The 21,594-nt window shown below is 39.0% G+C and overlaps 1 protein-coding gene across 1 annotated transcript in view; it reads left to right on the forward strand.

Moving 5' to 3' along the window:
- Window positions 1-21,594, forward strand: part of PHLPP1 (PH domain and leucine rich repeat protein phosphatase 1) — a 295,223-nt gene that overhangs the window by 228,469 nt on the left and 45,160 nt on the right. Inside the window, exon 10 of the mRNA XM_043975799.1 lies at window positions 5,741-5,896. Coding sequence (XP_043831734.1) covers window positions 5,741-5,896 — 156 coding nt within the window. The remainder of the gene's footprint in view (window positions 1-5,740; window positions 5,897-21,594) is intronic.

The raw sequence follows: 21,594 nt of genomic DNA on the forward strand, positions 1-21,594 counted from the left end.
CCATGAAAACACCATTGAGGGAATTTATACATTTGTTTTTCACAGGAACCTTTATTTTAGGAGATTATCCTTAAAGATAATTGTTGGAAATATTGATGGTGAATAAAACCACACTTTCTGTTAAAGAGTTAGATGGTTGTGGAATATACATGTTTAGTTGACCTGACCAAGAGCCAGAGAGTAATTTCTTTTTTGTTTGTTTTTGTTTTTGTTTTTTGTGAGGCAGTTGGGGTTAAGTGACTTGCCCAGAGTCACACAACTAAGTGTCTGAGGCCAGATTTGAACTCAGGTCCTCCTGACTCCGGGCAGGTACTCTATCCACTGCACCACCTAGCTGCCCCCAGAGAGTAATTTCAACAGAGCAATAATAAAGCCAAGGTCACTCTTTCAGTAGTCCCCACACTAATCAGATTACTTTTGTATGGTGTGTGTCCATCAACTGCACTCCTAACTCAATATGGGACTGTTACAAATGTATGGCCTTTATTACTGTAGGGAATAAGTAAGTATGTATGGAGCTGTGCACAGAATAACTCTTTAGGCACATACTTTATTGACATTGGTTAGTAGCTGCTTAATATGTAATAGTATCAGGGGAGAACAGGGACATTAAACACAGTTTGCTAAGTAGGGAAAAGGGCATTTAAGAGAGCTCCAGGATTGGAAGGGTCTTCAGAAGCCATTTAGCACAAACCTGTATCTGAACAAAAATCCCTTCTACCAAATCCTGACAAGTGGTCAGCCAGCCTTTCCTTGATGGCCGCCAGCGAGAGAGCTCCCTCCCTTCCAGGGCCATCTATTCTGCTTTTGGACAGCTCTGGTTATTGGGAAGTTCTTCCTCCAGGCCTAGAGCTGCCTTTTTACAGCTTCCATCTTCCTGATTCTATTGCCTGGGCAAAACTGTCTATCCTCACTACATTTCCCCTTCTCCAGTCACATCCACCATTTCCTTCAGTACCTTGGCATGTAATGCATCTGGCCTAGTCACTTGAATTCATCAAGATCATCTAGGTTACCTTTTTACTTTCTTCCTAATTTGGGGCATCAACCCACAAGGAGCCATTTCAGGTCTGTCTTTTCCATATAAAGCCTTTTCTTCTTGTCAGAGAAAACAAGCTAAGGACTGAGCAATTCTTTCTGTCATGTGTTGTTTTATCATCCACCATAAGCAGCAGTCCTTATGCCTTCTTGACACTCTTATTATTGTACAGAATCTTTTTTCTTGTTCTTGGCATTCCTTGCCAGCTTCAGTGCATTCAGAATCTTAGAACTCCAACATAAGTCTTATGGTATGATGCCATGCTTTTGGATTCTTCCTCCATTCCCTAGCCTCAAGTCCATCTTCTTCACATATCTTTTCGAAGTTAAGTTGATTGATGAGCTCTCTCTTGGGCTCTTTAAACAAATCTGCTTTTCCTTCTCATCAGATTTTTTTTCTTAAATTTATGTTTTTAGAATTTCATTCTTGAGTTTCCTGTCCACCCCAGGCCAATAGCCTGTGTAGAACTTTAGTCTATAAGATCTCATTTATCCTTTGTCTTTACCCTTTGAAATCTGTCCTCCCAAAATCTAGAGTGCCTATCTATCTACACCTGGTTTTCCTTCCTTTCTTTAACAAAAGTTTTAACATAAATTGTCCACTTTCCTCCCAGGCTCTTTTCTTAGCTTATTTTTATTCCTTGTGGATAAAAATCAGATCTAGAATGGCAGTCATTTCCTCTGCCTTTTAAAGGCTGACATTATCATTAAAGCAAGTCATGGAATTGTTATAGGATCTTCTTTGGTCAGAGAGTGAGCTCTAGCAGAGGTCCGGATGATTGAAGTCCCCTAGCATGACAATATGATGTCTGTGTGCCAATATTGTCACGTTTCACCCAAATAATTTATTTATCTTATCTGTTCCTTTTCATTCTAGAACTATATTCCAGTCATGGGCCTTATCCCACCAGCTGTTAGTGATTTGGAAAATACGCTCCTTGGAGTGTTCATTACTTATATGTTATGTGTTTACGTGTAGAATCCAAAGCATTGGATTTTGTTGCTGGCTCTTTTCTTTGATTTTTGTGAGTTTCTGGTTGTCTCCACTGCTATTTTTCTTACTTGTGACTTCTGTCTGTGGGGGTTGTTAACCTTTTTTAGTTTCACGGACCTCCTTGGCAGTTTGGTGAAGCCTAATTCTACTTGGTTTGTTGCTTCTAATCATAACAGAAGGAAATGCTAATTTTCAGTTAGAATTCAGTAAAAATTAAGATGTAATTTTTTCCCCCCATCCATGTATGTGTGAGTGAATTTTCTCTTCTGTTCTTTTTCAGTATAAAACTCTTTTGATTAGTTTTGCAAGACTCCAGGCAAATTTATTCTTAACAGCCTTCAATTTTTTTTTTAAGTATGCTCCATCTCAGAAGTATATCATTCCTGTATTTTAAGCTGGGGTCCAGTAATCTAAATCCCATCCTTAGACACCATATTTTAAAGAGCAGTTAGTTCTCTTCCCAAGTCTGCCTTTTCTCTTTCCAGGCCTTTACTTCTATAGGCCAACATTCCTTTCTGCCTCTTTGGAACTTTCTTCCTTGTTCTCACATTGAAGCTTTGTCCCTTTTTTTTTTTTAAAGCAACACTTTATTCTGCCAGATAACCTGGAAAGTGGAGAGATGTTCCTCCAGCCTCTGTGCCTTCTCTGTTAGGATGAAGACCAGAGTGCACTTAGGCCATAGATAACCAGTGCTGTCCACTATGACGATTGTTGCAAAATTCTTCCTGTTCTCCATAGTTATTGGAAGTGAGATCCTCAGCCCCCTTTTCCTCCATTCCTGCTTAGTAAACTCAGTTGGAGAGCTTGCTAGTATCTGACCTGTAGAATTTCCCCAAATCAAGTTAATTGCAAACATCTCATCCCCTCTTCTCCTTCATCTAACACTGAGGTTTTCATTAACAAGCTGATAAAAATCCACACCTAACTTAAGTACATAGAACCTATTACATCTTTAATTGCAGTGATAACACCTTTAAGATATCTGAGATACAGTTATGAAATTTTTACCTATATTCTAGCTCTCAGAGGCAGCAGGTAGCATGGATAGAGCACTGGGCCTAGAGTTAGGAAGACTTGGGTTCAAATTCAGCAGGTGTGATCCTGGCCAAGTGATTTAACTGCTGTCTGCCTCAGTTTCTTAAGCTATAAAATGAGGATGATAACACTTACTTTCCAGGGTTGTTGTGAGGCTCAAATGAGACATCTATAAAGAGTTTAGTACAGTACCTGGCACAGAGTATAGGAGTTTAATAAGGAAGGCTTGTTGCCTTCCTCCCTGTGTTAAAAGCATAAACATAAGAAAATATAGCTGACCTTTAATCAGATTTTTCCCAAAGAAATTTAATCTGAAATTTATTTTATGTTAATGGAAGCTGGTTAGGTTAGTATTTATTATTATTAAGAATTATTATATCTAACACTTATGTAGTATCTGTAGAGGCAGCTGTGTGGCTCAGTGAATAGAGCACTGGGCCTGGAGTCAGGAGGACCTGAATTCAAATGTGGCCTCAGACACTTAGTAGCTGTGTGATCCTGGGCAAGTCACTTAACCTCTGTTTGCCTTAATCTACTAGAAAAGGAAATGGCAAACCAGTTCACTATCTTTGCCAAGAAAATCATATACAGGTCATGAAGCAATCAGACATGAATGAATAATATAGTATCTATACTGTGTGCTGAGCGCTGTGCTACAAATATCATCTCATTTTATCCTCACAACAACCTTGTGGTATAGGTGCTAAGAAATGCTAATCCTAAACAAAACCCAAATTTAGGAAAGTCTCAGTGTTGAAATTCAACGGGAAGGAGGATGAACAGGAGAGAGGGAGAGAATTTGTTAATCAAAATTTTTTTAAATAAATGATAATTTTTACATATAATTGGGAAATAATGAAATAAATAAAAATATATTTTAAAAAATTAAATGTAGAAGTTTTAGCTATATAGGAAACCAGTGTCAGAATGAGTTAAATTTTCTGCCTGACTAAAATGGACATCCTTAGGGTGGAAATCAGGTGATAGATGAAGAATATACTTATGTGTACATATCTATTTCTATCTGTCTTTTTATAATGTTGACTAAAGTTCAAACAACTAGATTAGCTAATACTAATTTAACTCTTCTATAGTATCTTTCTCAGTCCCTGGCTTTTGGTATGTATGGCCAGCATCTGATTTTTTTGGATACAAGTGATAGAAGCTACATGCCACTCAAATATGGTTTTATATCTTCTCACCCAATAGTTGTGTTTTTTTTTTAGCTTTACCTAATCATCAATAGAAAAAAACATGCCCAAACTTCCAAATAGATTTTCAGATATCAAGATGGAAAAGGTGATTAGATGAATCTCATTCCCAGCACAAGAGTCTTTTATATTCATTTTGGTATTAAACAAAATAGGAACCCCTCCAATTTTTTTTTTAAAGAAAAGAAAAAAAGAAACCCCAAACACATAGAGGTTAGGAGACAAAGGCAAAAAAAAATAAAAGAAAGAAAGAAAATGAGTCTACAAATGAAGAAAGAGTAGTATAGCTTTTTCTGTATCCATTAAAAAAAATACTTGCAAGGGGCAACTAGGTAGCACAGTGAATAGAGCACCGGCCCTGGAGTCAGGAGGACCTGAATCCAAATCCAGCCCTAGTCACTTAATAGTTATGTGACCCTGGGAAAGTCACTTAACTCCACTTGCCTCCCGCCCCCAACAACAACCTAGAACCTTTCTTGGGTTAATTAATAGCTATTCAAAAATACTCGTACTGTATTTCTGTGCTAAACATTGAAGTAGACACAATAGAATAATATGATTGAGTGTAATTCCTCAGAGATTGTACATGGCACATGTACAAGGCATGATGTGAGAGACTAAGGATGTAGACCAAAAAACCAGTTCCTTTCCTTAAGGAGATTCCATTCCACTACAGGAATGTGACATATTTACAAATAATTAAATTTAAAAGAAAGTAGAATTCTTGCTATGGAAACTTAAATTAACATTTTTTAAAATTTCCTTCCTACATATACACATCTCTTTTTTACCCACTCTTCCATTTTGTGACCTCATCATTCAGCTTCCCTCTTCTTCCTTTACCATTTTTCCCCCTCTTCTTTCTTTAGAGGAAAGTTTATGTACTTACCGATGAGTATTTCCATTAAAAAAAAATGCACCTTAGAGTTGTTTAGTTGTTTTTCATTCTTCATGATCCCATTTGGGGTTTTCTTGGCAAAGATACTGGAGTGGTTTGCCATTTCCTTCTCCTGCTCATTTTACAGATGAGGAAAGTGAGGCAAATAGGGTTAAGTGACTTGCCTCAAGTTACATAGCTAATAAGTGTCTGAGGCCAGATTGAAACGTGGGAAGCTGAATCTTCCTGACTCCAGGCCCAGCACTCTATCCACTGTACCACCTAACTGCCTTAGAGTAAGTTACTGACAACTTACTTTTATGTTTTGAGTAAAATTTATTTTAAATATTTGAAAGTTCACCCTCCTTTTATTTCCTTAAAGTTACTCAAGTTTTGTTTTGTTTTTTTAAAGAAAAGGAAAAGGTTGGATATATAAATTCTTACATTGTGCTGAAACAGACTTTCAGTTACTCAGATAATTTTGATCCATGTAGCTTTGGGATGGGTTGGGGATTCAGGGACAGATTTTGTCTCAACTGCTTCTCAGTCCTTCCTTTCCTAAATTGATTCTCTTGTGCTTTGCAGCTTGTTTTATAATAGTAATCTTCGTAAACTGCTGGTAGGACATAACCAGCTAACCAGGCTACCAGAAAGACTGGAGAGAACTCAGGTGGAGGTCCTTGATGTTCAGCACAACCAGCTTGTCGAGTTGCCACCCAATCTCCTGATGAAGGCGGACAGGTAAGCGCAGCAGTAGCAGCCAGTGCTGTTGTTTCCATTAGACTTTTGTGTGGATGGGGGAAAGGGGGAATGTTAAGGTGGGGAGAGGTCTTGGAGGGAGAGTAGTTTGGCAACCACTACTAGAATTCTGTCTTTTGTGTGGTCTTTGGATGCACGACAGTCTCCAGTATAGAAACCACAATATATTTCCCTGGAGTTTTTTGCATTTTAGGAGCTGGTCACCTCGTTTGGTTTTTGTGAACTTTTTGACTTGTCTTTCAGCATTATACTGTTTATAGACAGAAGCTGCAAATGTGTTCTTTTTCTAAAACCATCTATATTATTTTTCCCTGCTTTCTTCCCACCAAGGGCCCACATTTACAAATTTTACTATTTTCCTCAAAATGCTGCACAAACATAGTTTTGCCAGAAATAGGCAGCATAACCTCTGTGCGTGTGTGTGTGTGTGTGTGTGTGTGTGTGTGTTTAACAGAAATGTCTTGAATGAATTCGAGAGAATAAGTGTTAAATTGTGTGTATGGGTACCTGTGGGAACAAGGTATAAACCAGAGATTAGAAATGTGCTTTTGTGTTTGAGTAAAAGCTTGTAGTGCAGTGCAGGGCACTACTATCTTCATTATGGTCTGACTCCTCTTGCAGTGACACATTTGTGACTTTTGATGATGGATGTAGATTTATTTGGAGGAGTGCCTAAGTTTTTTGCCCATTCCTATCTATATTGAAATATTTACCTCAATGTATATATGTTGTCTTCCTTTAGAAGAAAAAAATTTCCAAGTGAAAGAGCATTTATAGCATTTCTGTCTCTTTTTGTTTATTTAAACATTTCTAGGTTTTTGTGAGTTAGTGCTTTATTTTGGATCTTTCTATGTGGAACAATATAGAGCAGACTTAGAACTTCCAAGCTATCCTTGCCCCACAGTGGATGAAGTTCAGCAAACACTTATTAGGTATCATCTATACAGATATGATGTATTGTGCTATGGGAGGCATTAGTGATACAGAGGTTAAACCAATCCTGTCTCTTAACTTCAGAGAGCTTACAATCTAGTTTGGGAGATAAGACATATACACAGAAAGTGGTCGTATTAGTAATAATGTAAATAAAAAGGAGAGGCCAAGCAGAGTAGTGCCAGGGAGACTTCCTTTAGAGCTGGGGAGATAGGGAAGTTCAATGGAAGAGGTGGTCATGTGGGATGGGCCTTAAAGGAGAGGAAGGGTTGAAATATGTGTGTGCACAGGTAATTACAGGATTCAAGTGATGGCATGAAGAAAAGGCATGTGGACAAGAGGACAGGATGACACTGTGAGCATTGTTAGAGCAAAGAGTTGACAGTAGGGTAAGGAGAGGCTGGAAAAAGGTAGATCAAAGGCAAATTAAAGAGGACCTTCCATGCCAGGTAAGGACTTTACTTTTTTCCATAGGTAGTGGGGAGCCATTGAAGGTTTCTGAGCATAAAAGTGATATACTCTCCAGGCAGCAGTCTGAAGGATACATAGGAAAGGCAAGAGACTAGAAGCAGTGAGACCAATGGTCCAGGCAAGAAGTGATAAGGACCTAAATTAAGATGGTTGCAATGACAATGGAAAGGGGAGGGGAATGAGAGTTTTAGATGTAGTGATTCTTCTTGACTCTTTACTTACCAGACCTAAAGAGGACTCTAAAGTTTTGAGCTGAGGTGCCTCGAAAACATAATGGCAAACTTAATTGCTAGCATTCTGTTCAGGGCTCCAGCACTCCTTGCCATGTTATACTACATTGTACAAATTGTTGGTGGCCTGAAAGACTTAATTTGCCACCCACCCTCAGCTCTCATACCCAGACACCATCAGCAGCCTCACATTCCTCCCAAAAAGAAAGCTTGGGTTGCTAATTAGTTTGGCATTTAAAACCTTTTCCATCCTGGTGCCTGCCCACTTTGCCTTGTCTCACGTTACTCCCTGTCACATACCCTACTCTACAACCAGAGAATGAACTATTTATTGCCATTCCTTTAAAATGACCCTCACTTCCTACCTCATACCTCTGCCCATGCCATTTATTATGCCTAGACTGCTCTTGATCTTCCTCACTACAGCATTACTGTGTGAATGTTTGCATCCACACAATTGCGCGCGCGCGCGCGCGCACACACACACACACATGCACACAACACATGCAGATTCTCTCTCTGTTGAAATCCTGTCCATCTTTTGAGTCCACCCTCAGTGGAGGGCACCTTTCCTTCTGTTTGCCCTGAAACAAAACAGTTGCTTGCTCAGCATACAGTCTTTATTGAATTCAGGCTAGAGCAATAGCCAAATCCCTCCAAAGATGCCAGAGTTTCTGCAGCTAGTGCCTCAGGAATTAAAAAGCAGCCCCTCGATGGAACTTCATATTTAAAACCATGTTGGTTTCCCAAGGGCATTTGCCATCTTGATAGCCAAACATCAAGTCTTATATTGGGCTTTTGTCTTTACCTCTTAACTTTTCCTGCTGTAGCAAGTCTGAGTATGATCTTTATCATCTTAATTACTTGATTTATGAGTGGCATCCATTGGATAATTATGCTGTGCCTTGAAAACTGAAAGACAGTTGTCTTGTCCTATTTTTGTTGTCTTCCTTTTTTTTTTTTTTTTTTGGTCGTCTTCATTTGTCATCCTCCTAAAGGTGGATCACACTGCTTTTATGGTAGGTCATTTGGCTTATGATTTTGCTGCCCTTGTTTTAGCTTTAAATGTTGTTTTATTTTTACTTGCATTTCAATAATAGCTCAAACTATAGAGACAGATGTGTGAAGTGTGATTGACCATATGTTGCTGAGGATTTGGCTGTGAATTTGTATCTTTTGATCAGGATAGGATTTAGTTCTATTGGTTGAACTAGAATAGTTCAGTCTGGATCATACTGGTATGGATCTCTCTCTTCCCATCTCCCATTCACTTGATGATGAGGATTTTCTTGGCTGAATGTAAGACCAGAGGGACTTTCAGTTAATAAGTTCAGTTTTTACTGGCAGATGCTGCTGGGAAAGTAGATAATTCCTAAGGGTCACTAGAGTGTGTGAGGCACTGCCAGGGGCACTGCCGACCTTCTGCTCCACACCTGCATTCTGGGAAGTGACTGGCCTCCTGTCTACTCTGCATCTTAACTCTCATTTGATGGCTGAATCTTTTCTTCCGGTGAAGTCAATTCAATTTAATAGGATGGGTTGACTGATCAAACAAAAATGAACAATTTAAAGTGGGCTGGGGGAGGAAGGAGTGGGAGAGTATAGAGTATTGCTCCATTTTTAGCTATAGATATAAAGATTCATAGCCATGTCATATCCCCAGAAATGCCTTTAAATCCTATTTGTATATAGAGGGGATTAAAAACAGACTTTAATCTCCTATACAGTTAAATTAATATATGCTAACCTATATTTAGATTCTATTTCTATATTTAGATTCTACATAATTAATCCACATATTGATTTATAATCTATAGGTAATGTAATCTATCTCTTTATGATTATAGCTAAAATAATCTATATAATTGATGTATGCATAGCTACATAGATATAAATATAATAGTCTGTTTTAATCCCCTCTACACAAAGATAAGACTAATATATTTAACAAATTTAGGGAAAGTGGCATATGAGTATAGATAACTGCATATATATGCAGATACATGAGTATTTTTATCCCCTTACCCCAGGGATAGAATTTAAAGATATATAGATATGTGAAAATGGGATGTGTACCAAAAAAAAAAAAAAAGAAAATGGGATGTGGCGGTATAGATATATAAAAATCTGTTTTTTTCCCCTCACTATGTGTATAGGATTTAAAGGCATTTTAAAGATACTATACATGTCAAAATGCAGCAGGGCTGTTGTGTGTAGGGATTTATAGTTAGGGGACATATAAAAATGTATCTAGAAGGGAGACCTATGTTTACCCCTTTCTGTACATTGGGATAATTTATAACCCCTGTTGACTAGACTGATGCTGATTGAGAGAAAGCCAGCCAGTGACAGAAGACACAGGAACCAGAGGAAATAACTGCCTAATTTCCTTCTTCCTCTAGACCACTCATTCAACATAAGAAGCTTGTCTTAAGTAGTAGCTTTGTGGTCCAGGGTGTGCACTATTGTAGAAACACTTGATTAATGGCCAACACTATTGAATTCTCAGACTGATGCTTAGTATGTCTTTTGTCACCCTGTAAGAGAGGGGAGACTTCCCATGGGGCCAGGGCATCTCTAGGTGGGGCAGTGCCTCCATTGTGATTACAGCCCTGGAATTAAGATCATTCTTGGTCTTATGTTTAAATATCTTTAGGGTACCCCGCATCTTCAGACCCTAAGTGTCAATGACTGATGATAGAACAATGATTAATGTCTTAGAGAATGAGGACATTTGTTTCAGTGCCTGCTGAGTATGATCATTCAGTCAGCAAGAGCCTTCTATGTTCCAGGAGCTGTGCTAGGCCTTGGGGAAAGAAAGACAAGAATGAAAAAAGTTCTACCCCCTCAAGGAGGTTTGTTCTCAAAGAGGACCAAGATGACATCACTGTCTTAGAGTCAGATTACTGCATGTCCAACTGGTGAAACCAATCTGAGTTTGGAATGCTCTAAATAGTCCATGTGAAGATTTGGGGTGGATTCTCTACATGTGTGCAAATTGTATTTCTTTTGAGCTACTTCAGTTCTGCTTTGTTCATAGAGCACAGCACCTTCTCTGATGAGGGCACACCATGCTGGGTGGTCCTGTGCAAGGTCTCTCATGTCATTCAATCAGTTCCAAAGTTGTTGAGAAAAGGAGTTTATGGTCTAGTTGGAGGAGGCAGCATGTACATATATCTGTACAAAATAGAAATGAATGCATGAAAAGGCGTTTACCAAATGCTTACTTTATACAAAGAACTGTGCTGAGCACTAGAGAGACAGAGTGATTTGGGAAAAGGCTTTCCCGTCTGGAGAGATCAGGAACGGCCTTCTGTGGAAGATGGCACTTGAGTTGATCTTAAAAGGAGACTAGAAATTCTGAGGGTCATAGATGAGGAGAGTATGTTTCAGCTCTGGGGACCCACCAAAGCAAAGATACCCAGGTGGGAAGCGAGGTGTTGTGTGTAAGAAACAATAGGAGAGCCAGTTTGGCTTGACTGTGGTGTGCAGGTAGGCGACACATAGACAGTAAGGCTGGAGAAGTAGGTGGAGGCCACTTGAAAAGCCAAACAGGAGGTTTTTATATTTCATCATGGAGATGATAAGGCCTCCCTGGAGCTTATTGAGTAAGGGAATGACGTGGTCAGACCCGAGCTTTAGATGAATATATTTGGTAAATTTGGGAGGCTTGGGTTAGACGGGGTTGAGCTTAGGGCAAGGAGACCAATTAGGAGGGTTTTGCAACAGCCCAGGTGAGAGGTGATGCAGCTGCATGAGTGTAGAAGCAGAAAGATAATAAGGCATGTGAAAGCAAAAAAATAAATATTTAGCAACTGAGGGATATGTGAACAAGGCAGTGAATATTCATAATGAACTCCTAGCCCACCACACCCTCCAATTCTTTTTCATATTGTTGTCTGGCTGTACCTCCCCCAGCTTGTACCATGAAGTTGATTTTTTAACCCAAATGTAAGATGCTATGCATAGTCCTCTTGACAGCTTATTAAATTTGGCTTTCAAGATCTTTGGGGATAATAAAGTCATAGACATAGAGCTGGAAGGTGCCTGAGAAGCCATCTCTTCCAACCCACTCATTTTGCAAATGAGGAAATAGTTCTAGGAAGGTTGTGGTTTGTCCAGAATTATATAAGTAGGGATCATCAGAGGTAGGATTTGAATCCAGGTCTTCTGTTGCTAAAGTCATTGCTCTTTTCCCTGTACCACACTGACAGATTAAATATTCCTTCCAGTTTTGTCATCTGCAAACTTGATAAGCATAGCATTGTCTGAATAATAAAGAAACTGGAGAATGTTTAGCCTGGAGAAAAGAAGATTTAAGGAGAAAATAAGATCATACATTTAGAGCTGGAAGGGACCTTAGATACCAGATAACACAACCCTTCATTTTACAGAGGAGGAAATAGACCATGAGAGGTTAAGAGATTTTTTTTTCTTTGAGGTCACAAGGGCAGCTAAGTGGCACAGTGAATAGAGTCCTGGGCCTAGAATCAGGAAGATCTGAGTTCAAATTCAATCTCAGACACTTACTAGCTTGTGACCCTGGGCAAATTATTTAACCCTGTTTACCTCAGTTTTCTTATCTGAAAAATGAGCTGGAGAAGAAAGTGGCATGACTGAAACAACTGAACAGCAATGAATGTCGCTAGTGACACTTGTCTCCAGATTTTTGAAGTATCTTCCCATTGCTTGTTTTAATTGACCCCAGAGAATAGAAATAGAAGTAGTGGGGTGGGAAGTATACAGAAAAGCAAATTTCTCCACAATATAAGATGAAAATTTCCTAGCAATTAGAACTGTCCAGAAGAGGATGGGCCTCCTTGAGAAGTAGTGAGTTCCTCCTCACTTTGTGGAAAGACTTAACAGACGCTTGTCAATATGTTGAAGAGGAGATACTTATTGAGGTTTGGGTTGGACTTCGTTTTTTAAAATCTTCCTTAATGCTAAAAGTCCCTTAATCTGTTAATTTGAAAGCTGAAGTTCAAGACCTAAAATTTCCAGATATCAGAACAAATAATCTTGGGCTTGTCCACTCAGGCTTTTTGGGGAAGACAAATTGGATTGTATCTTTTTTTGGGGGGGAGGGAGTGGGGAGCAGTAAGGGTTAAGTGACTTGCCCAGGGTCACACAGCTAGTAAGTGTCAAGTGTCTGAGGCTGGATTTGAACTCAGGTCCTCCTGAATCCAGGGCTGGTGCTTTATCTACTGTACCACCTAGCTGCCCCCAGATTTTATCTTCTGAGAGAAAACAGATTTGAAGATTTCTGAGCTCTGTCCTGGCCAGTAATTTAGTTCTTTGAGAAAATTCATAGAAGCATAACTCTAGAAGGATAGACTTTTAGAGTCAGAAAATATCTTAGAGAACATATTTCCAGGATTTTTAACATCTTTTGTGTCATGGACTCCCTGGATAGTCTGCTAATGTCTAGAGGCCCCTTCTCAGAATACTGGTTTTAAGTGATTAAATAAAATACATGGGATTACAAAGCAAACCAATTATATTGAAATGTATTTATTAAAATTGTTTTTAAAACCAAGTTCACAGACCCCAGTTTAAGAAACCTTGAATGCCCAAACCTTTGCTTTACATGTGGACAAATTTTGACTTTGTAGCATAAAAGACATTATCAAAAGTGGCATATATGGCTGGAAAGGGAGGTGGGCTGTCATGGACTGAGAGTGTGTATCACAGGACAGTCTGTATGTTGTTTGGCATCCATAAAATATTGAAGGAAACAAGCATTTTGGATAAATTCTCTAAGGATGATTTGTGGAAGTACATTAGATTGTGAGCCTGTTGAGGACAGGGGCAATTTTTTACCTTTCTTTGTTATCTTCAGCTAAGCTTACTTAGCGTCATGCCTGACACATAATAGGATCTTTAAGTGCTTGTTGACTTCTGACATGGGGGGAGAAACTCAGATAAAATAATAATTATGGCTAGCATTTGTGTAGCAATTTAAGTTTATAAAGTGCTTTTATATATGTTATTTCTTTTGAGCCTCACAACAATCCTGTGAGGTAGGTGCTAATAACATCTCCATCTTACAGATGAGGAAACTGAGTGAGAGAGGTTAAGTGACTTAGTCCTGGGTCAGACAGCTATGTAGTAAGTATATGTAACAGGATTCAAACTCGCGTCTTCTTGACTCCCAGCACTCTATCTGCTATGCCACCTAACTGCCCCAATGAGAATGAGGACATGAAGATGTTTCCATCTGTTGTCAAGGAAATAAATCATGGATTCATTGAAATAATAGAGGGGTGGACTAAAGCAGTTAACTCAAGCTACAATCTAGGGCTAAAATAAATTAGGTTGCCATAAATGAAGTGTTTTTATTATAATTGAAAATATATTTCCAGCACCACAGTCGTACTGCCACAGCCACCAATGTATTTAGCCATAATAGGCCAACTTTCTGTTTCATAGATTCTATTTTATAGGATCATAAAATCTCAGAATTAGAACATACCTGGAAATGCCTTGTTCAGATCCCTGTCAAGTGATGATCCAGCTGCCGCTTAAACCTCCAGTAACAGGGAGCTCACAACCTTGAGGCAGCCCAGGGCACTTTGGGGCAGCTCTGATTATTAGGAAGTTTTTTTCCTGAAACTGAAATCTGCATCTCTGCAACTTAAGGTAATATATTTGGAGATGGAAGGGACCGTGGAGGTAATCTAGTCTAGCCCCTTCATTTTACAAATGAGGGAAAGCAAACTCAGAGAAATCAAAATGACTCGTCCATACTGTCACAGGTAGTTATTGTCTAAGTGGGGATTCTAGTTCAGCTCCTCTGACTCCAAACTCAGCACTCTTTCTACTGCACCTCAATGTACTATTACCTCTGAGATAAAATATAAACTTGGCCTGGCCAATTAAGGCCTTCTGCAACTACCTCTAACCTATATTTCCAGCCTTATTTCACATTAATACTTTGCACACTGGGTGCTAGCCAGGCTGGGCTAAGAGTTCTTGAAATCTCTCTCTGTCTTCCTCCAGGCTTCAATTCAGGGGCCTTCTCTGTTCTCAGCAGAAAATGTTCTCACCTTCCTCAAATTTCCCAGCTATGTGGTTTGTATTTTTTTTTTTAAGTGAGGCATTTGGGGTTAAGTGACTTGCCCAGGGTCACACAGCTAGTAAGTGTCAAGTGTCTGAGGCTGGATTTGAACTCAGGTACTCCTGACTCCAGGGCCAGTGCTCTATCTACTGTGCCACCTAGCTGCCCCCAAATTTCCTATCTTTAAGATTTATATTTTTAAGCTACAATATTATGTTTTCACCCCGCCCAGCTATATGTTGTAAGCAACTCTTCACTGCCCTTAAGTTTATTCCCTAAGCAAAGGTAAACTCCTTCCAGGCAGAGTTTGTCATTTTTCATCATTGTATCCTCAAGACTTAGCAGTGGCTTACACATAGTAGGAACTTTTTTTTTTTTTTTTTTTTTTTTTTTTTTTTTAGTGAGGCAATTGGGGTTAAGTGACTTGCCAATGTCTCACAGCTAGTAAGTGTTAAGTGTCTGAGGCCGGATTTGAACTCAGGTACTCCTGACTCCAGGGCCAGTGCTCTATCCACTGTGCCACCTAGCTGCCCCCAAATTTCCTATCTTTAAGATTTATATTTTTAAGCTACAATATTATGTTTTCTTACCCCATAAGGTAGAGGTAGTATGAAAAAAATTGTGTATCAGAGCCAAAATACTGGTTTATTTTATTTTATTTTATTTTTTTAAGTGAGGCAATTGGGGTTAAGTGACTTGCCCAGGGTCACATAGCTAGGATGTATCTGAGGCCATATTTGAACTCAGGAAACGGTGTCTTCTTGACTATAGGCCCAGCACTCTATCCACTTTGCCACCTAATTGTCCCCTATTGGACCATCATAAAAAAAGAATAAGGGGCAGCTAGGTGGTGCAGGGGATAGAGCACCGGCCCTGGAGTCAGGAGGACCTGAGTTCAAATCCAGCCTCAGACACTTGACACTTACTAGCTGTGTGACCCTGGGCAAGTCACTTAACCCCAATTGCCTCACTTAAAAAAAAAAAGAAAGAAAGAAAGAATAAGGGACAGCTAGGTGGCGCAGTGGATAAAGCACTGGCCTTGGATTCAGGAGGACCTGAGTTCAAATCCAGCCTCAGATACTTGACACTAGCTGTGTAACCCTGGGCAAGTCACTTAACCCTCATTGCCCCACAAAACCAAACCAAACCAAAACCAAAACAACAACAACAAAAAAGAATAAGACATTGAAATTGAAGACATTCCCATCTTAATAGAATGTTTGATAACCCTGATGTTTTATAGGTCAATTTGATAAAATGTTAAACCAAATTATTTTCTTCACATCCTTCCCACTCTTGGGGTGGTAGGAAAAGTAGACATGTCAGGAAAGTAAAAGACAAGATTTAGCCCTGAGATTTTAAAATGAGCAAGAGTGGTAAACCACTTAAGGAAAATCTCAATGAGCCAGAACAGATGAACAGAATGTGCCAAGGGAGAAGAATACAGGGACTGAGAACGCAGGAAATGGATTTGTCTCATTGCTGTTGTTGCTGGCTGTTTTCCAAATGCTGCGGGGCAGGAACTGTGTCTGTGAGTGTGTGTTTGGAGTGTAAGAAATGTCACACTTTCTGCTAAGCAGATTTTTTGCAGGTGAGTACCATGTGATTTATGAAGTCATCTACATGTAGTACACACTGGTCTTAATAGTATATAAGTAAAACACCAGCTGACCTGAAGCAGTAGAGGACTGTAAAACTCCTTCAGAAAAAAAGAAATTTAACTTTTTAAAACATACAAATAATGATGGGAAAAAAGAACATGACATAGTGCTTTCTGCTGGTAAGAATCCCATGACCACTAATTTCAGAATTACTAGAGATCTTTGATAGGCCTTCAGTAAATATTTTATGATGATGATGTAAAGCTTGTGAGATCACAGGATTAAACTTGACTTGATTAAACATTTTTCTTCTTTTATAACTTCGTGGGCCACAGTTTGATCTTTATTAATTGATGTGGGATTCTGTATCGACACCATAGATACCTGGGTTTTTCAAAGTTACAGTTAAAATGCCGATTGTGGCCTTTTACAAGCACTGGTGTGCTAGAATGTGGCAGCTTTTTCCTTTTGGATTAGTTTACAAGTTGGCGTTAAGGCTTTCAATCTAATTTTAGCAAAAACGGGGCAGGGTGATGTGTGATTGGGTGGGACACAACTCTTGGCACATGAAGAAGTTTTAAAATACTGTTTCTAGTAGCCATTGTGAGGGAGAAGGTAGGGTTATGGATATTCCTTCTTGATGAATCGAGGCCAAGGTAAGCCTTAAAGAAGGGTCAAGGACTTCTTTGGGGGGACTTGGGGAGGAAGGAAGCCCCTGTGAAGTAGGGGTTTAGAGAAAGTTGAATGGTAATACCTGGTTTTCCATCAGGAGGAAAGAGTTCGAAAGTAAAAATGACTTGTTTATTCCAGGAAACTAGTTCTATGATCATATGATACCTAGACCATTAAATCTACTCAGTTTGTCTACTGCCAAAAGTGTGGGGAGGAGGGGATCTTGTGCTTGCAAGGGGATGGATAATATTGGGGTTTTTAAAAACATTGTAATCACTGCTCTCTTTCTGGCCAGTGGTATGCTCCTTTGACTGTTAACAAGAGCAGTGATTAAGGCAGGCTTATTCAGTTCAAATGGAGTCCTCTGGAATTGGCTGACCAAAAGCTTCCTGGAGGGGGCCCCCCTCCCCTCCATTTTTCATAAAGAAAATACAGAGTTACATAATTGTAGTGGGCAAGAATCAACATGATAGGACTGTGAATCGTTTTCAAAATAAGTTTGCTTTTTTTCATGCAGAAGCTATGAAGTATTTGTAAATTCTTTCAGTAGTCTGCTTGAGAGACATCTTTTTGTCAAGGTTTTCATTGCTTCCCAAATATCCTTTGGTTTATCTTTTTTTTTTTTCTTTTTAAAATGGGAAGGGGAAAGGAAACAAACATTTACTAAGCACCTACTATGTGTCATCCACTGTGTGAAAAATATTTTACAGATAATATTATCTTATTGGGTTCTTACAATCCTGTGGGAAGTAGGTGCTATTATAATTATCCCCATTTTACAGTTGAGGAAGCTGAGGCCGTCAGAGGTTAAGTGACTTGTCCAGGGTCATAGACCTAGTAAGTGTCTGAAGCCAGACTTAAATTCAGGTCTTCCTGATGGCCACATCCAGTGCCCTGTCCACTGTGCTGCCTCTTTGCATATGACTGCATACTTCCCAATCAATTTTACCTTAAAGCAATTGTCTTATGGATTCCCCTTCCACACAGATAGTCCAGCCCCATGATGTTTCAGAGTGCTTCAAATTTGCGAGAAAAACAATGGTTTATTATTTAGCTCTTGTTCTTGATTCTGTTTTTAGTTGAAGTGGTTTGCGTAAGCCCAGTAGTAAGTAATATGGGAACCTAAAGAAAATCATATGTGATCATTCTTTAGGAAATAGGGATAGTGAAGTTAATCTCATTCCTCTTTGAGGCCAATTTTAGAATTTGTGTCAGTGCAAGTTTGTTTTTTCCACCACAGCATACTCTACTATAATAATTTCCCATGGCTTTTTTTTATGGTCTGTGTAGTCTTTTCAAGCTTCTTTATTTGTTTTTCTTTTTTTTTCTTAAGTCATCTGAATAAATGTTTAACTAGGGGAAATTGTTCTATTTTGGGGAGAGCTGCTTTTTCCCTAAATGTGGTTATGATATAGTGGAAAGAGCAGTAGATTTGGAGTCAGGGGACTTTGAATTTGAATCCTGCCTCCATCCACTTTACTACCTGTGTTGTATATTGCCTTGGGCAAATCACTTTCCCTTGCTGGACCTCAGCTCCCTTCTGAGGGGTTGGAATAGATGACTTCTGAGGTCCCTTCTCATAAATCCTGTAATGTGAGAATAATTAAATTGCTGAATTGTTGCCTTTTATTCTTAATCTGAAGTTTTCATTTTACTTAGCAATATGAAGATGGTATGAGTAAACACACTTGTACCTTTTACCTGCAGTCCTCATTGATATCCCTCACTCTCCCTTCTCAAAAGGACTATACTCCCTTCTTGTTTGTTTGTTTTTTAGTGAGGCAATTGGGCTTAAGTGACTTGCCCAGGGTCACACAGCTAGTAAGTGTTAAGTGTCTGAGGCCAGATTTGAACTCAGGTACTCCTGACTCCAGGGCCAGTGCTCTATCCACTGCACCACCTAGCTTCCCCACTATGCTCCCTTCTTACATATAAGATGTGGTTGGAGAGTTCAAGATCTTTGATGACCAGCAAAAAAGGTCAAAGATAATTGTAGAAGAGAGGGGATTCTTAGGTTCAAGAATCTAGACAGAGGATCCATGTGTGTTAATCCTTGGAAAAAGAATATTTCCTATTCCCCAAACTATTCATTTGGGGTCCTAAGTAAAGCCTAAAGAAAATAGGTTCCTGCCCCATCTGGCCCATTTCTTTGAAATGCTTTGGCAAACCTGTGGACAGCAGGGACTTTCTGATGAGATTCCAGTAGAGCTTGGGTTTTCTTCCCTTCTTTTCTTAGATTCTTGTGAGCATCAGAAGAATGTCTCTCTACTACTTTATACCCTCTCCTTTTTCAGTGACCCTGTCCCTCATAGGATCCCAAAGGCCTTGACTTTTAACTTTATGTAAGAAGCTGTAAATTCTGATCCACAATGGAGACTCTAATTATGGGGAACTGGCACTCTGAAGGGAATCCTGAGCAAAATGTGAAAATCTCACGTCCCATTGTGTCCAGACTACACTCTCCTCTGTGTGGCTGTCCGCTGGAGGCTTTGAGCCTTTACTATGAACTTATCACAAAATTAATATTTCTGTGCCATGAAGTGTGGAATTCTTTGGAATTAAAAGTAGTACATTTCTGGGGGCAGCTAGGTGGCTCAGTGAATAGAGTACTGACCCTGGAGTCAAGAGGACCTGAGTTCAAATCTGGCCTCAGACACTTTAACACTTGCTAGCTGTGTGATCCTGGGCAAGTCACTTAACCCCAATTGCCTCACCAAAAAAAAAGTAGTACATTTCTAAGAAGTAATATTAAAAAATATCCTTCATCATGTATTCCCAGTGTCTGTTTTGCCTGAGGTGCCACCTACTTTGTCTGATGCTGGTCTTACCTCTGCTTCTAAGTGTCCCTCTATTTCATTAGTTGATGGAAGTGAAGTTTGTTCCAAATGCATTATTTAACATTTTGCATTTGCCTATGTGGTTGACAAGAACTTTTCCCCAAAAGAGATGACTAATTTTAAGGTATTCTAGGAAAGGGTATTAAAATAACCTTAAATCTGGTCTTTTTTTCCAATCTATCAGGAAACAAAATAATAGCCAACAAATTTTTTAATTGATGTATCGTCTCAAATTATTAAAATATTCCAGTGAAAATATGTGAGAAGAGGTTACAGAGCTATATGATTGTGATGAGTGAACAGCAGAAGTATATTCCTGATTGTTTTGTTGTAGGGTAATCTAATGCTTACTTTTTTATTATCCCTCAAAAGAATACTATATTTAAAATAAACAACTATTTCCCTTTCATAACTCGGAACTTTTATTCCACTCTTGGCAGGGTCATGTGGAAGGATGGATAGGTGAAATGGTCTGTTACACTGAAAAACTTTTAATTTAAGCATTCAGCTTAAATTAAGATTTCTTTTAGCTGGTAGCTTCTGTAGCAAGTTATAGAAGAATCTCAACTAATTAGAATGTTCCATAAATAGAACTTAAACATTTTCACTAATAGTTGAGAAAATGCAACATAGAAAACAACAACAATGATAATGATAATACACTTTAAAAACTCATAAGATAAAATTGTTTTCCCATGGAAGTGGATCTTTCAAGTTAATTTATCATCTGTCTTTCCCTAATCCTCCTTTCATAATAGAACATTAATTGAAAATAAGGAAAAGAAAGGAGTTTCTAAATGCCTATATTGTAGACCTAATGTATTTTTACTCACTTCTTACAACATGTAAATGTTTGGGTTTGTATTTTTTAAAGCAGTATACCTCATAATTCTGGCAAATGACAACATTTATAATCATAGGCAAATGTCAGAATTTAGTTCAACAGGCTTTTTAAGGAAAAAAGTATTTTGCTGTGCTCCTTGATACCAGAGGGGAGTGAGAAGTGGAGGCAGAGGGAATTGCTGCAGTTTGGCTTTAAACTGGTTTTGGGTTTTTTTGGAATGGAAATTTAATTCATACAGGTTTAAGGCCCAATCGCTGTCTGATAAAATATGAAATTCTTTTTAATGCATGGTACTTTACCCCTAAATCTTTAATAGTACCCCCCACTGCTTCCAAATCAAGTTTGCTTGTTCTTAGCCTAGTATTCAGTGCCCTTTCTAATCTGGCACCCGCCCGCCTCTCCAGCCTCATCTTAGACTTTCCCCTTATAGCAGAATCATGTTAAGGTCCTTAAACTCACCCCACATTCTTTTGCCTCCATGCTTTTCCCTGTGCTTGTAATGAAATGCTACTCTCTCTTTGCCCCTCCCAGTTTCTAAAAGATAAAATGCTATTAATACTTTATGACATCGTTCAAACAGCACCTGTTCCACCAAGCTGTTCCTATACCTGAACTCCCTTCTCAGAGCACTTTGTTTTATTCCCCCCTTGTGGACTTCACTGGCTACTTTACTTTGTACTGTGTTGATTTGTGTTGTGTATGAGTGTCTCAGCTTTCTTAAGAGATTATAAGATCATTATGGGCAAGGACAGGCCCTTTGTCCTTTACTAGCTGGCATGATCCCTTGTTAATGAATGGGAGGTGCCCAGTCAGTAAGGAGGAAGAGCAACAGCAATAACCCACCTTTGTACAGTATTTTATGGTTTACAGAGAAGTTCACTCTTAAGCAACCTGTGACATAGCAAGCATAAATATTAGTATCTTGGTTTTGCAGGTGTAGAAACTGAGGATCAAGTAAGATGAATGACTTGATCAGGGACACACAGCTGATATCAGAGCTGGAACACAGGGCCACCAATGAATGAATAAAGCACC

This window comes from Dromiciops gliroides, chromosome 1 (assembly GCF_019393635.1).
Source record: "Dromiciops gliroides isolate mDroGli1 chromosome 1, mDroGli1.pri, whole genome shotgun sequence".
Classification (NCBI taxonomy): Eukaryota; Metazoa; Chordata; class Mammalia; order Microbiotheria; family Microbiotheriidae; genus Dromiciops; species Dromiciops gliroides.